The sequence below is a fragment of the Ovis aries genome, chromosome 18 (assembly GCF_016772045.2).
Source record: "Ovis aries strain OAR_USU_Benz2616 breed Rambouillet chromosome 18, ARS-UI_Ramb_v3.0, whole genome shotgun sequence".
Classification (NCBI taxonomy): Eukaryota; Metazoa; Chordata; class Mammalia; order Artiodactyla; family Bovidae; genus Ovis; species Ovis aries.
In genome coordinates, this window is record NC_056071.1 from 17,401,200 (window position 1) to 17,417,970 (window position 16,771).

Here is a 16,771-nt window from a genome sequence, read left to right on the forward strand (position 1 = left end):
CTGTGTGTCTATTTCTCTCTTGTAAATAAGTTCATTAATATCATTTTTCAGAGTCCTCATGTAAGTGATATTACATGACATTTGTCTTTGTTTGGCTTACTTCACATAGTATGATCATCTCTAGGTCCATCCGTGTTGTTGCAAATGACAACATGAATTATTGAAAAAATTATTTCATTTTTTATTGCTGAGCAATACTCCAATGTGTATATATATCTATGTGTGTATGTGTGTATGTACACATATACCTGTCTCTGTTAGTCTTACAGTCACATCTGACTCTTTGCAACCCTATGGACTGTAGCCCACCAGGCTACTCTGTCCATGGAGTTTTCCAGGCAAGAATACTGGAGTGGTTGCTGTTTCCTTCCTCAGGGGATCTTCCCAAGCCAGGCATCAAACCCGGGTCTCCTGCGTCACAAGCAGTTTCTTTACTGTCTGAGCCCCCAGGGAAGCCTATGTGTACTAAGTACACATATATGCATGTGTACTAAGTCACTTCAGTTTTGTCTGCCTCTTTGAAACCCTATGGACTGTGGCCTGCCAGGCTCCTCTGTTCACTGGATTCTATTCCACTTCCACTCTATGGAGTCTGTTGCCATGCCCTCCTCCAGGGGATCTTCCTGACCCAGGGACTGAACCCACATCTCTTAGGTCTCCTGCACTGGCAGGCAGGTTCTTTACCACTGGTGTCACCTGGGAAGCCCTATATATATTCTGAGAATTCATTTTTAGATCAAATTCTTGGGTATGTTGTTGCTGTCCCGACTGTCACCTCTCAGAGTAACTTTAGGGAGAGCAGCAAATAACTATAGGGATACCTCTCTGAATATGAACAATCTGGCAGATTGCTTCTGAGTGAGCTAAAGGTGAGTATTGTATTCAACATCCTGGGAGCTATGTCCATGTTCAAAGACATGGCCTCTTGTTCTAGAAGACTTTGGAACCTCTTTAGATGACCTTGGTGCTATTCACCATCTATAGACTGGAAGTTTGAGGACAGGCTCCAGTTTGGAACCACCTGCTCTGACTCTGTGCTGAAACTCGTGGTAGTATCTAAGTCTCCATCCTCAGGGACCCTTTGACAACATAAGTAATAGGAAGTATATAATTCCTGTCTTTGGAGTGCTTTACAGATAATGAATCTCAGGCTTCACTGTAGATCTGCTAAACTCAAATCTGCATTTTGACAAGTCCTCCAAGTTACTTGCATGCATATTAGAGTTTGAGAAGCCCTGGGCTAGGACATGCAACAGCTGATGGGTTAGTTGGAAAGGTAACAAAAATAAAAATAGAGCTTCCAGCCATTGACAGACACAACCTTGCCAGGAAGTAAGAGGGTGAGCAATTGAATTGCATCTGTAAAGCCTCAAGATTCTTTTTTATTTCTCTGCTCTCCACAGTAGAGATCATGCCTAAGAACTCATAGTTAGCAACATTGTTGGGTTTTAGATGAATTTGACCACATGTTTTCCTCACTGGTTAAGGTAGCTGCTGCTGCTGCTGCTAAGTCACTTCAGTCGTATCTGACTCTGTGTGACCCCATAGACGGCAGCCTACCAGGCTGCCCCTTCCCTGGGATTCTCCAGGCAAGAACATTGGAGTGGGTTGCTATTTCCTTCTCCAATGCATGAAAGTGAAAAGTGAAAGTGAAGTTGCTCAGTCGTGTCAGACTCTTCGCGACCCCATGGACTGCAGCCCACCAGGCTCCTCTGCTAAGGTAGCTAGTAGGACATTATTTTAATGGTGTATTTTCCTTCATATCTTTTTTTTTTTTTTTTTTTTTAGCCTTATGGCTCTTCTCCACTCAAAATGGACTCCAAAGGACCCACTGCCTTGGGTTGGAGTTGTTACTGCAGAGCCCAGAAAAGAAATCAATTTCAGGCTTTTGAGTTTCGAAATGGATTTTAAGGAGGAATACTTTGGGAACTGGAAAACATAAGAGTTTATCTTCAAAATCCTAAAACACAAAGAATTGAGGGCATAAACTGTAGGAGATTTCTGGAGATTATGAGTGAAACGACATAAAACATACAAGACATACAAAAGACAGACAGGACACCACTCTGGCCAGAGGAACAACTGGGCAAACTAATTGCCGTTTATTATTATAAAGCCCTCCTTAGGCAGAATTCCAGACTGTAAGAATAAGCCTTTTCAGTACAGTGCAGGTGCATACATGTTATCGTACAGCAAAGGGGAGTGAAATCTCTGTCTACTGGAGAGTCTGCCCAAAGCCCTCATCTCCTTCTCATCTCAAGAAGGGAATGCTCCCTCATTTGCAAGGGACCATTAAACTCAAGGCTATGTCCAGACTCTTTGGCAGAACGCCTCTTATGCAAGGATGCTCAGCCTGAGCAGAGAGACCCGTTTGCAGGCACATCTGTGCTACCCTATTAACCCTTCAATAAACCTCAGGCTATTGTGAAGAGATAAAGAGTCAGGCAAACTTGCCGTCAGATTAGGTAGAAAGTTTATGGACTGTGTGGAGAAGAGACAGTCAGGAGATGCAAGGGAGAACTCAGTTGCTTGGGAGCCCTAAATATGGTGCCGTGTATCCTGGAGTCTAGACTGGGTCTTAGGATTCCATAGGCTTGAAAGAGAAGACCTGGGTTCTGCCCCTGCCCCTACTGGGGGCCTCAGAGTTCCAAGAGTCCCTAATGGAAAAGTGTGAGTTCTTGATGTCTCCAAGCACACAGGGTCTATAGGATGTTCTAGGATTCCAGAAGAATCCTAGGATGATCCTAGGATGTTCTTCAGGATGCCATGAAGACATGATGGCAACATGGCTGAGGAAGGCAGTGACTTGGCCTCCAGTTTCCAGAATGAGAAGCAACAATCTGTGCAGATTGGATGATGATAGATTGTTTTCACCTCCTTCCCCAGCAAAGCTTGGCATCTTCTGACTGTTCCCTGACACAAGAGTGACATGACCCAACTGACAAAGATGCTTCTCAGTCTATTGAGAGTAAATGTTTGTGTCTGTCAAAATGGGTACTGAAACTAGATATTAAATCCTACTTTAAAAAGAAAATACTTCTCTACCATTCTGTGTATGTGATGTGAATACTCATACTTGCTGCAGACACTTGTGACTCAAGAACAGAATCAGGATTACCCTGCATGCCCCACGAATCTCCTATTATCTGCCCACTGGCTGAACAGATCCACAAGATGATGAACATTCTCCTGTGTGGTTCATTCCCTTGGTTTATTCAGGGATTTGGAGTGAGGCTTTTCCAGTAGTCATGCACGCATGTGAGAGTTGGACCATATAGAAGGCTGAATATCGAAGAAATGATGCTTTCGAACTGTGGTGCTGGAGAAGACTCCTGAGAGTCCCTTGGACAACAAGGAGATCAAACCAGTCAATCCTAAAGGAAATCAACCCTGAATATTCCTGGCAAGGACTGAGGCTGAAGCTGAAACTCCAATACTTTGGCTATCAGACGGGAAGAGCCTACTCAATGGAAAAGACCCTGATGCTAGGAAAGACTGAGGATAGCAAGAGAAAGGAGTAACAGAAGATGAGATGGTTTGATGACATCACTGACTCAATAGACATGAGTTTGAGCGAAGTCCAGGAGATAGTGAAGGACAGGGAAGCCTGATATGCTGTAGTCCATGGGTTCACAAAGGGTCAGACATGCCTTGGTAACCGAACAACAAAGCACGACAACCATTATGAGCTTAATTGTGTCTCTACAAAATTCTTATGTTGAAGTTCCGGTCCCTAGTACCTGACAGGGTGCCTGTATTTGGAGGTAAGGTCTGTGAAGATGTGATCAGGTTAAAATGAGGTCATTTAGGTGGGTCCTAATATAAAATGATTAGTGTCCTTCTAAGAAGAGGACATTTGGACACAGACACAGAGGACAGACCATGTGAAAATACAGCGTGATGACAGCTGTCTACAAGCCAAGAAGAGACGCCTCAGAAGAAACCAACTCTGCCAGCTCTAAACTGTGCACATCTAACCTCCAGAGCTGGGAAGACTGGTTCTGTGGGTTAAGCCACCCAGTCTATGCTACTTTATTATGGTCAGTCAGTCAGTCAGTTCAGTCGCTCAGTCATGTCCGACTCTTTGCGACCCCATGAATCGCAGCACGCCAGGCCTCCCTGTCCATCACCAACTCCCGGAGTTCACTCAGACTCACATCCATCGACTCAGTGAGGCCATCCAGCCATCTCATCCTCTATGGTCCCCTTTTCCTCCTGCCCCCAATCCCTCCCAGCATCAGAATCTTTTCCAATGAGTCAACTCTTTGCATGAGGTGACCAAAGTACTGGAGTTTCAGCTTTAGCATCATTCCTTCCAAAGAAATCCCAGGGCTGATCTCCTTCAGAATGGACTGGTTGGATCTCCTTGCAGTCCAAGGGACTCTCAAGAGTCTTCTCCAACACCACAGTTCAAAAGCATCAATTATTCAGCATTCAGCTTTCTTCACAGTCCAACTCTCACATCCATACATGACCACAGGAAAAACCATAGCCTTGACTAGATGGACCTTGGTTGGCAAAATGATGTCTCTGCTTTTGAATATGCTATCTAGGTTGGTCATAACTTTCCTTCCAAGGAGTAAGCATCTTTTAATTTCATGGCTGCAGTCACCATCTGTGGTGATTTTGGAGGCCCAAAAAATAAAGTCTGACACTGTTTCCACTGTTTCCCCATCTATTTCCCATGAAGTGATGGGACCAGATGCCATGATCTTCGTTTTCTGAATGCTGAGCTTTAAGCCAACTTTTTCACTCTCCTCTTTCACTTTCATCAAGAGGCTTTTGAGTTCCTCTTCACTTTCTGCCATAAGGGTGGTGTCATCTGCATATCTGCGGTTATTGATATTCTTCCTGGAAATCTTGATTCCAGCTTGTGCTTCTTCCAGCCCTGCTTTTCTCATGATGTACTCTTATGGTGGCACTAGCCAGTTCATACAGCAATTATGTAATGGGGTCAAAACTCTGCGCATGGAACCGGGCATAGCTTTGGAGCATATTGGGAATAGGGATGAGAGAATGAGCAGGAAGATTGGATCAGTGCCTTCTCTGGGGCAGCTCAGCGAATGCTTGGGTCAGTGCTTGATTCAGACTGTATTTATTTATTAAAATTTATTTTAATTGGAAGATAATTGCTTTACAGTGTTGTGTTAGTTTCTGCTGTACAATGAAGTGAATCAGATATGTGCATACATATATCTCCTCTCTCTCGAGCCTCCCTTCCACCCCTCATCCCACCCCTCTAGGTCATCACAGAGCACCAAGCTGAGCTCCCTGTGTTAAACAGCAGGTTCCCACCAGCTATCTGTTTTTCATGTGGTAGAGTATATGGGTGCATGCGTGCTCAGCCACTCAGGCCTGTCTGAATCTTTATGACCACCTGGACTGTAGCCCACCAGGCTCCTCTGTCCAGGGGATTCTCCAGGCAAGAATACTGGAGTGGATTGCCATTCTCTTCTCCTGGGGATCTTCTGACCCAGGGATCAAACCCTCATCTTCTGCATCTCCTGCAGTGGCAAGTGGCTTCTTTCCCACTGAGCCTCTTGGGAAACCCAGTAGTGTATATATGCAAATGTCAGTCTCCCAATTCATCCCACACTTACCCCCCATCCCAGCCATGTCCATTTTCTATGCTGCATCTCTATTCCTGCCCTGCAGATAGGTTCATCAGTACCATTTTTCTAGATTCCATATAGATGCCTTAATATACAATATTTGTTTTTCTCTTTCTGACTTACTTCACTCTGTATAATAGGAACCCAGACTCTTTCTAAAATACATGAAAATGTATGTCTGTGACTCCACTCTGGACCCTTGAGCCAGATTAATCTCATCATTCTTCATGAGCTAACAAACCTGTCAGTGTTCATAGCTCTGAGCCTCTCCAGGAGTAGCTGTCTTATAAGCCAACACCCTCTTCCCATCCTGCATTTGGCCATTCATTCTGGACTTAGCTCGCTTTCTTGCATCCAGCTTGGAATGTCCCTTGTCATATTGCCTTTTGTGGTTTCCTTTCGCTGGATTAGGATTTCCTGCCTAAGATCTCTTGACTAACCAGGATGACCCTGTAATACAAATTAGATTTTTCTTTAATGGTCAGAGATCATCAAAGTGGTTTTATATTAGGACTTTCTGTGGATGGAACAATTCCTATGAGCTGTCTTCTTTCAAATAATAGAAAGGACAGGCAATATTTTAAAGTAGTCACAGAACATACAGCAGCACTATAATGGTAATGTGGTATGAAATAAAAATTAAAAAAAAACTCAAGTTCTTCATCCCATAGCAACTTAATTATTAATTTCCCATATCTTCTGTACATCAATATTTTACCCTTGTATTTTACCCAAGTATTTCAGTCTTGTAATCATATAAGACATATATTTTCACTCTTCCTTTCTCGCATCACAGGACAGAAGCTTTTCTTTATTACTCAGTGATCTTAATAATTACTCTTAGTGGCTTCATAGTATTACATGTAAAAGAATGTACCTTTTCTTAAAGGCTTCCCCAGTGGCCCAGCAGTAAAGAATCTGGGTGTAATACAGGAGATGTGGGTTCAATCCCTGGGTCACGAAGATCCCCTGGAGGAGGAACTAGCAACATACTCCAGAAGATTTTCTTGGAAAATCCTATGGACAGAGGAGCCTGGCAGGCTACAGTCCATATGGTCGCAGAGAGTCAGACACGACTGAGCATGCAAGCACATACCTTGTCTTAAATATTGCTGGACATTCAGGCTGCTTTAAAATCTCTCCTATTTTGAAAAATGCCAGAACAAACATCCTGATTAAAACAGTGCTTTCCATCCTTAGGGTTACTTTCCATCCTTAGGGTTACTTTCCATAGGAAATGACCAAGTGAAAAAAATCTTGGGTATTTTATTATAATTTTAAAAGCATATCAAATCTTCAAAAGAACCTGAGATTTGCATTGCTGTAGCAATGTATGAGTGTACCGCTTTCATTTCAACTTCACCTCAATCCAGTGTTATCATTATTTTTTAGTGAAAATGAAATATGACCTCACATTTGTTTTGATCATGATTCTTTTATCAGAATTTTATATTTTATATCCCCTCTAATTTGTGAATTATCATTCATATTACAAGGTATAGGGACTTCTCTGGTGGGTCCAATAAGACTTCAAGCTTCCACTGTCGGGGGTGTGGGTTCAATCCCTGGTCCAGGAACTATGATCCCACAAGCTAAAATGAACAAAACAAAGAGGTAGATAAAGTCATGGCAAGGAAAAATAAATATTCAATCCTCACTCTCTGCCCCCTTGCTAAAGATTTTACATTTGTTACTTTTTAGTCTTTTCGATAAACTCTGATCATTTCACAAATCAGTCACCTGAGATTTTGTGTGCTTAAGGTATTGCCAAGAATTATAAGTCTAGTAGGTCAAAGAGCGGAAATAAAACTCAGAAATGTCTCCCTTTAGGAACTGACTGATAATGCTAGAAAATTGATTTGTAGACAACAAAGCATTGATGCATAGGTTTGCAACAGGCCAGAAGCTGAAACTGACCTGTTAGTAGTTAAAATATAGTATCTGGGCCCAGAACTCAGAGATTCCAAATACAGTGGGTCTGCAGTGTGATCAGGAAATTGGCATATTATATTAATATCCCAGGTGATTTTCATCATTAGGGCAAGATCTGTATTTGGCAGTAGTTTGGGTATCTCAGTAGTAGAGAATCCACTTGCAATTCACCAGACTCCCTGCAGTAAAGGAGATGAGGTTTGATCCCTGAATCAGGAAGGTCCCCTGGATCAGGAAATGGCAAACCAGTTCAGTATTCTTGCCTGGGAAATCTCATGGACAGAGGAGCCTGACGGGCTAGAGTCCAGGCAGTCACAAAGAGTCGGACCTGACTAAGCGACTGGGTACATGCGCCTGAGCACACACCCATCCCCTCCCCGCCACACACATACAGTCGTTTCTACTCTTAACTCTCAGAATCACCTATAGAGCTTTGTAAAAACCTGCAGAACTTGGCACCCTATTGTAAACCTACTGAATAAAATCTCTTCTAATGGAGCTCATGTATCTGCCTTATTACTCCCCTGCCCAGTGTATTCAGCCAAGTAGATGCACAGAGCCCCTCAGTGGCATCTGGAAAATCCCACACACATGAATGTCACTGCTATTGTCTTTTGGGTCTATGTCATACAACCCTGTATTAAGAAGGTCCTTTATAGATGTCTCTGGTTAATTGAATAGAAGCCTCTGGAATGAGGTGCCAGAGGGCATGATATCCCCAGTAACTGATCTCCTTGCCTGTTTTGAATCTCCCTGTAGATTACTCTGGGGTTTCTCTGGTGCCTCAACAGTAAAGAATCCACCTGCAGTTCAGGAGATGCAGGTTCAATCCCTGGGTCGGGAAAATCTCCTGGAGAAGGGACTGGCAACCCACTCCAGTATTCTTGCCTGGGAAATTCCATGGACAGAGGAGCCATCAGGTTGCAGAGTCAGACACCACTTAGCAACTAAGCAACAAGAAAACAACACTGTAAGAACTGCAAAGATCTTTACAAACCTAAAATTTATTTTATTTCTTAGATACATGCATGTATCTGAGTTCTTATAAATGTTAAAGTTGTATTTCTTTCTACTGCAAAAAAAAAAATTGCTCTCATGACAAGGCATGTTTCTGAAATCACCTTTCTTCTCACTCCCCCTGACACACAGTAATTGTTATATTCACATATTGGATGAAGAGCCCAAGATAAGGGTCTAATTTGGATTAATAGGATAATTACCGTGTGACAAATGAATGCCAACTAACACAAGGAACTGCTTTGTGAGAGAGTTCTTAGTTTGACAAAGGCTTGTTTTCAGGTGTGCAGGCTAAATTGCCAGCTTCAGAATTATTTCCAAGGCTTCTGATGAACTTTATATTTAAACATACAATACAACCCTGCCATTTTCTCAGATATTTTTTGAGTCAAGTTTGAACTCTCTTGTGGCGTCTTTGTATCCTTCCTCAGGCTTTGCTGAGGCAGCTGAAGGCTGAATTGTCACCTCAACCTTGTTGATAGCCTCAAGGAGAGCTTCCTGAAAATGAGGAGGCAGAATGTTGAACCTGCAGGTGGGAGAAATGCAACCTGCCTCTAGAGCTCACGCCCGTGTCCGCCAGGGCGTCCTGCATGCTCCCTGGTGATTGTCGGCTTATGCGTTTCTCATCCTTATAAAGCTGTGAACTCCATCAGTGTCATGGGCTGTGCAGGAATACTCTGAAAATCAGGACAGAACATCTTCAACAACTACCCACTTTCGAGCCTCTAGGATGCCCCAGGTGCTATATTAGCAACTATAGTCACATCTCAGGGACAAGAGAATGCGAAGGAAGAAGGTAAAGATACTTGCCAAAGAGGGACTTCCCTGGTGGTTCAGTGTGGTTAAGAATCCACCTTCTAATGCATGGGACCCGGGTTCAATCCCTGGTTGGGGAACTAAGATCCCACATGCTGCTGGACAACTAAGCACCCCTCTACCCACCTACTGGTGCACCATAGCAAGGATCCATCATGGCCAAAAGAGAAAAAAAAAGAAAGAAAGAAAGAAAGAAATTTGCCAAAGAGTCATTGCACAGTAAGTGGCAGATCCTGGGGTTCTGATTCTAAACTGACTCCAAAGACTGAAGAATCACATTTTTGTATCTGACCTGGAGTAGGGACGTGGTAGGTTTTAAACACATTGCATTATTGACAAGCCACTCTCTTCTGGATATTGAGTTCACCTAGTCGCAAAAGCAATCAATGCCCGAATCTAACCACCTTACTTCACATGGGAATTGCCTGTGAAGATGGAGGCCACTTGATAACTGTGGGGAGACTGGCTCTGACCCCCATGGAATGGCTCACGTTTCTATAAAATTGAAAGCAGCAGCCAGGCCAGCCCAGTCAGTAGAGCATGAGAGTCTTAGTCACAGGATCTTTGGTTTAAGCCCCATGTTCAGCACAGCTTTGGGGCTCCCCAGGTGGTGTTTTTGGTAAAGCGCTTCTGCCAGTGTAGAAGATATACGCAAAGCAGGTTTGATCCCTGGTTTGGGAAGATCCCCTGCAGGAAGGCACAACAACCCCCTCCAGTAGTCTTGCCTGGAGAATCCCATGGATAGAGGAGCCTGGCGGGCTACAGTCCATTGGGTCTCAAAGAGTCGGACATGAATCAAGCAACTCAGCCCATGACCCAGGAATCCCAGTAGTGGACATATACCCTGAGAAAAGCATAATTCAAAAAGGCGCATGTAAGCCAGTGTTCATTGCAGCATTATGTACAATAGCCAGGACGTGGAACGACCTTAATGTCCATCAGCAGAGGAATGGATAAAGAAGATGCAACACATATATGCAGTGGGACGTCACTCAGCCACAAAAAGGGACAACACTGGGCCATGTGCAGTGATGTGAATGAGCCTGGAGTCTGCTGGGGGGCGGGAGGGTGAGACAGCTTCAGAGAAGAGCGCTGACACACACACACACACACACACTACCGTGTGTAGAGCAGGTAGCTGGTGGGAAGACGCTGTTTAACAGGGAGGTCAGCTCGGTGCTCTGTGATGACCTAGAGGCCTGTGGTAGAGGGTGGAATGGGAGGGGGGCTCGAGAAGGGGGGATATGTATATATGTATGGCTGACTCACTTTGTTGTAAGGCAGAAACTAACACAACATTGTAAAGTAATTATACTGAAAAAAAAAAAAACAAAACAAACCACAAACCCTCAAGGCTTCTGTTACTTGAATTAATCATCTCTGTTTCTCTTCTCTCCTGACTCCCGACGTCCCTATTGTCCACCCTTATTTTATAATGGGTCCTTTTCCAGGTACTTAGACATTTTTCCCTCCTGGTTTTCACTACCTGAATCCCCTCAGGACACATGAAATACATAATAAGCATCGGCCACCTGCTTGGTGCCTAGCACTGTTCTCATTCCCAGGCCCACGTGATCCTATGTCAACCAGCTACCTCTCTGGGTTCTTTCGAAGCCACCGTGAAGAAGGGGTGGTTGGGGCCACACACTACCTGAGATCACAGCCTCTTTTTATTATTTTATGGCTGGGGGCAAGATGTGTAACCCAACCATGGCTCAGTTTCCACTTCTTCATCAATTCTGGGCTCATGGTAAGAGCACCAACAAGGCTGGCCCATTGACCTACTCTAACGCCCTTCTCTTGTGCTGAGTCACTCCAGTTGTGTCTTACTCTGTGCGACCCTATGGACTGTAGTCCTCTAGGCTCCTCTGTCCATGATACTCTCCAGAAAGAATACTGGAGCAGGTTCCCATTTCCTCCTCTAGGGGATCTTTCCGACTCAGGAATCAAACTCACGTCTCTTACGTCTCCTGCGTTGGCGGGCAGCTGCTTTACCACTAGTGCCACCCGGGAAGCTCAATGGACCTCAGTTCAGGATGGCTGCTATGCAGTCTCCTTTGTAATTTGTCATCTCTCTCTGCTCCCCTTCCTGACTCATTCCTCAGGGTTGTCTTTTGTCTAATTTTTAATTTTCTTCTTTGCCTTTCTTTCTCATTTCTGCTGAGTTTTGAGGCCCCAGAAGGATGTACTTATGGTATGTGTTCTTTAGTATACAGTCATCACACCAGTGAAAAAGCCCAATAAAAGGTTCAGGCAATTTCATGGCTAGCTCTTTTTAAACACAATGAATTGATTTTGAGATGGAATTAATAGAATCAATGAGATATAGGCAGTATTTCATAAAAAATAAAGTTTCGCACAAGTGAATTTGTTTTAGTTGTATATGTTTATGTGTGTGTGTGTGTGTTGCAAGGCTGATGTATGTCCACACTGCAAATAAAGACCGACTCTGCTGAGTCCTTAATGAATCTTGGTGAAATAGACATTGAACAGCTCAAAGCCTGCTAGCATATCTGAACAGCCGGGATAGGTGGGTCTCCTACATAATGGTGCTTGGGGGAATGCCTTGTTGACGTTGAAGGTTAAATGAAACTGGAGGGAAGTGCTTGGAAGAGGTTTTACATTCTGTTATAAACTGTTCATTTTCTTCCTTTTAATGTGGGTTCTATCCAGGAATCTGTAGAAAGTGCCATTTTTCCCCTAGAGTTGATGTCTCTGTCACCATATGATAATGTGAGTGTATGTTCTTCCACATTCCTTATCTACACGATTTTATGTCTCTTTCCTGGGGAAAAAATATATGTGATTTGAAATGCTGGATGGATACCATGAGTCATAAGAAGGACATTTGGACACAGAAAATACACAACATTGGCACCAAGTATTCTTCAGGAGCTGGAACTCAGGCTCAAATTGATGATGATGTGGATGTTGGAATGTTAAAGAAGAAGACACACAGAAAAGAAGTCTCTTTTCTAGTATCAGTTGTGAAATGGTTGCATTATTTAGACAGTAAGTAAGAGTTAAGAGCCTCTTGATGAAAGTGAAAGAGGACAGTGAAAAAGTTGGCTTAAAGCTCAACATTCACAAAACAAAGATCATGGCATCTGGTCCCATCACTTCATGGAAAATAGATGGGGAAACAGTGGAAACAGTGGCTGACTTTATTTTAGGGGGCTCCAAAATCATTGCAGATGGTGATTGCAGCCATGAAATTAAAAGATGCTAACTGCTTGGAAGGAAAGTTATGACCAACCTGGACAGTATATTAAAAAGCAGAGACATTACTTTGCCAACAAAGGTCCGTCTAGTCAAGGCTATGGCTTTTCCAGTAGTGATGTATGGGTGAGAGAGTTGGACTATTAAGAAAGTGAGCACTGAAGAATTTATGCTTTTGAACTGTGGTATTGGAGAAGACTCCTGAGAGTCCCTTGGACGGCAAGGAGATCCAACTAGTCCATCCTAAAGGAGATCCAACTAGTCCATCCTAAAGGAGATCAGCCCTAGGTGTTCATTGGATGGACTGATGTTGAAGCTGAAACTCCAATACTTTGGCCACATCATGTGAAGAGCTGACTCATTTGAAAAAACTTTGATGCTGGGAAGGAGTGAAGGTAGGAGGAGAAGGGGATGACAGAGGATGAAATGGTTGGACGGCATCACTGACTCAAGGGACATGAGTTTGGGTGGACTCAGGACTTGGTGATGAACAGGGAGGCCTGGCATGCTGTGGTTCATGGGGTTTCAAAGAGTCAGACATGACTGAGTGAATGAACTGAACTGAACTGAATAGTTAAGTAGGGTTTCCCTCATGGCTCAGATGGTGAAGAGCCTGCCTTCAGCGCAGGAGACCTGGGTTTGATCCCTGGCTTGGGAAGATCCCCTGGAGAAGAAAATGGCAAATCACTCCAGTGTTCTTGGCTGGAAAATCCCATGGACCAAGAATCCTGGCAGCCCATGGGGTCACAAAGATTTGGACATGACTGAACGACTTCTCTTTCATTTTCAAGAGTTAAGTTAGGAAAAGATTAGAGAAGAAATTGTAATATTGCATACTACTTCTTGTATAAAACTTTGTGGAAATTTTCCTTTGTGAAAAAGGAGAACTCATAGATTTGTATCTTAAGGCTAAAAATGCTCCTGTAATCTTGCCATCTAAACCATTCCATGCCTTCTCTTTATTGTTGTTGTTCAGTCACTAAGTCGTGTCCAACTCTTTGCGATCCCATGGACTGCAGCATACCAGGCTTCCCTGTCCTTCACTATCTCCCAGCCACTGCCACTAAGTTGCTTCAGTCGTGTCCGACTCTGTGTGACCCAGTAGATGGCAGCCCACCAGGCTCCTCCGTCCCTGGGATTCTCCAAGCAAGAACACTGGAGTGGGTTGCCATTTCCTTCTCCAACTATCTCCCACAGTTTGCTCAAATTCATGCCTTCTTTATATTACCTAACAAGTTGTGGCTGCACGAATGGGAAGTTTCTGAGGCTGGTAGTAGAAGGAAATTATGTGCAAATGAAATGTGTTCATTTAAGCATGTCAGCATCTATTCAATCCACTTGCAACAAGTCTTCAAGTTCTGTTTATCCTATTGTGATTCATGTGGATCTCTGTCACCAGACATGTGACTTTCCCTTATCAAATACATATTCTTCTGTAATTCCTAGTTTATGAGGTGACAGAAATAAGGAGAGAAGAGGGAGGGACAGAGTAGAGACAGAGAAAAGGTGGGGAAAAAAGTCATGGAGAACGCTAATACTTATTTAGTGTTTACTATGTCACAGACAGGGCTTTCCTGGTGGCTCAGCTGGTAAAGAATCCACCTGCAATAGACATCCATGCCAGGCATTTTATGTGACTAATCTCATTCATTTTCACAGTGGCCAGGCATCATTATTGTTCGATTCTGTACTATGCTTCTTTGTCCATGGAATTTTCCAGGTAAGAATCGTGGAATGAGTTACCACTTCCTACTCTAGGGGATCTTCCTGACCTAGGGATCAAACCCATATCTCTTGGGTCTTCCACATTAACAGGCAGAGATTCTTTACCACTAGGGCCACCTTGGAAGCCCTTTTTAAAGGAGACTACATAAATTATCTGACTTACCAGGAACCTTGAGTTAATTCTCTCACTTAAGGAGTACAAGGTAGCTCTTCCAGCTTCATCTCACTCAGCATTTCCCCAGCACTGTGCTTAGGTAACTCCAGAAAATTCAGCTAGCCTTCCACATCACAGAGCAAGGAAGAGTTGGTATGGTTTGGAAATTAAATATATACAGAAAAACCTAAATGCTCTGTGGACTACAGATCCCTGTCACCATGAAGTTGTTTCTTTGGTCAGCATTAGACAGCATTTTCATTACTAGGAGTTGTTTGTAAGATTGTGATTGTTTTGAAGTCCTGAGACCAGCTGATCTTGCAAACGCAGGTCACTTCTAGTAAAAATGTGGGCAAGTTTGTTGGAGATAGGAAGATTCTCTTAATTCTCAGATTATTTGGTTTATTTTAGATGACATATAGTATTGATCCAATCCCAAGTATTTTTCCAAACTTTTTCATACTCAGGCATCCACTTAAAGAAAGCACTTTTTTTTGGGGGGCTGTCCACGCTCTCTGTTGTGGCATGTGGGCTTTCTCCAGTTGTGGTGTGTGGGCTTATTTGCCCCAGAACATGTGGGATCTTCTCTCTCCAACCAGGGATCGAACCCATATCCCTAGCATTGGAAGCACAGAGTCTTAACCACTAGACCACCAAGGAATTCCCAAAAGAAGACACTATTCTGAGGGAAGTATTCTAGTGGTACAAAGATTTAGAGGATCTTGCCTCTAAATCTTGCCTTTAGATGTATCATTCAAGCCATTTACCTATGTTAATATATTGTTGCAACACAGGCTTAACAAGTTTCTAAAAGAGACTCTTCGTTATTACAGGAACACTATCACGATAACATTCGCATGATAGATTGTACAGAGCCATCTCTTATCCTCTGGAACATGGATCCAGCTCCACCATTATCTGAGCCAGCCTCCCACCTGCTCCCCTTGCAGACAAGTGGGACTGGATTAAAGCTATTGTATGTTGTTAGAAAATCTCTGACCCATCTGACATTCATTCCATCAGTGACTCAGCCTTTCAACCACATACTCACACAATCAGCAAAGAGACACTAAGTGCCTATTGTGTCAACATTTTTGTTTCCAAGGAAGTTCTACCCTAAATCAAGAAAGAAGAGTTGATAACAAATTGCAAAGGACACACTAGGCTGACAAAAACACTTAATGACACCAATAAAATCTTCATTCTTCTTCCGATATTTATCCATTCAGATTTTACAAATACTGAGATGTTCAGACATGCTCTCAGATGTTTCCAATCAGTATTAGCATGCAGAGGACTGACTCAATATCTGAAATACTGGAGAGAAATCTACAGCTGTCTGCAAGGAATATTTAGTTTAGTTTTTTTTTTATATATATATAAAATCTCCCTTTTTCCCTTATAATTCCGAAATTTGGAAAACATGGGAAACTTTGTAAGGTGGGAAAATCTATAATTTCAACATTCTTAAATAACCACTGTCAATATTACAATCTTCAACTTTTAAATCTTTCTTGTGCAAAAATTTGAATTTATATATAAATGTATTGATGCATACAGGTAGAAATCTACACACATATTTTATACCAAAAAAATACTAAGCACAGTATGTTATAGCCACATATTCACTTTATAGCCATATATTCACTTAGAAAGCTTATTATGAGCATTTTATATGCCAATGAATATTTTAATATAATATTATTTTTAGTGATTACACATTCATTTCATGAATATGCCATCATTTACTTAGACAGTTTCCCTAGTGGCACAGTGGTAAAGAAGCCACCTGCAGTGAAGGAGATGCAGCTTCCATCCCTGGGTCAGAAAGATTTCTTGGAGAAGGAAATGGAAACCCACTCCAATATTCTTGCCTGCGAAATTACATTGACAGAGGAACCCGGTGGGCTATAGTCCATGAGGTCACAAAAGAGTCAGACATGACTTAGTGACTAAACAACAACACTTGAATATTTAATTTGATTTTACATTTTTAAATTGTAAGTTATACTATTAAGTCAGTCAGTTATTATTAAAATAATGCTGGATAACAAACCACTGCAAAACTCGGTGGCTTACAATAATCTTTATATTCATAGATCTACTTATTGGCCATAGCAGCAGCTCTGGCTCTCTTTTCAAACCTACAATTCAGTATCTTCTCCGTGTGAGTCTCCTCTCAGACTATCACGCTAACTGGGGCACATGATGTCCATGGCAATAGTAGAGGGAAGCCCCACTTTGCAAACATATTCCAAAATCTTGTTGACATTATATCTGCCTATAAACAAGTGTT

General features: G+C 42.7%; 1 protein-coding gene across 4 annotated transcripts in view; it reads left to right on the forward strand.

Moving 5' to 3' along the window:
* The window catches only part of AGBL1 (AGBL carboxypeptidase 1), a 1,135,995-nt gene that overhangs the window by 1,072,668 nt on the left and 46,556 nt on the right, over positions 1 to 16,771 (forward strand). The window contains exon 24 of one of the 4 annotated variants that reach the window (XM_060401582.1): positions 1,789 to 3,034. The exons of the other annotated variants lie outside the window; for them this stretch is intronic. Coding sequence (XP_060257565.1) covers positions 1,789 to 1,942 — 154 coding nt within the window. The 3' untranslated portion in view covers positions 1,943 to 3,034. Of the gene's footprint in view, positions 1 to 1,788; positions 3,035 to 16,771 lie in introns of those variants that run through there. 4 annotated transcript variants of the gene reach the window in all.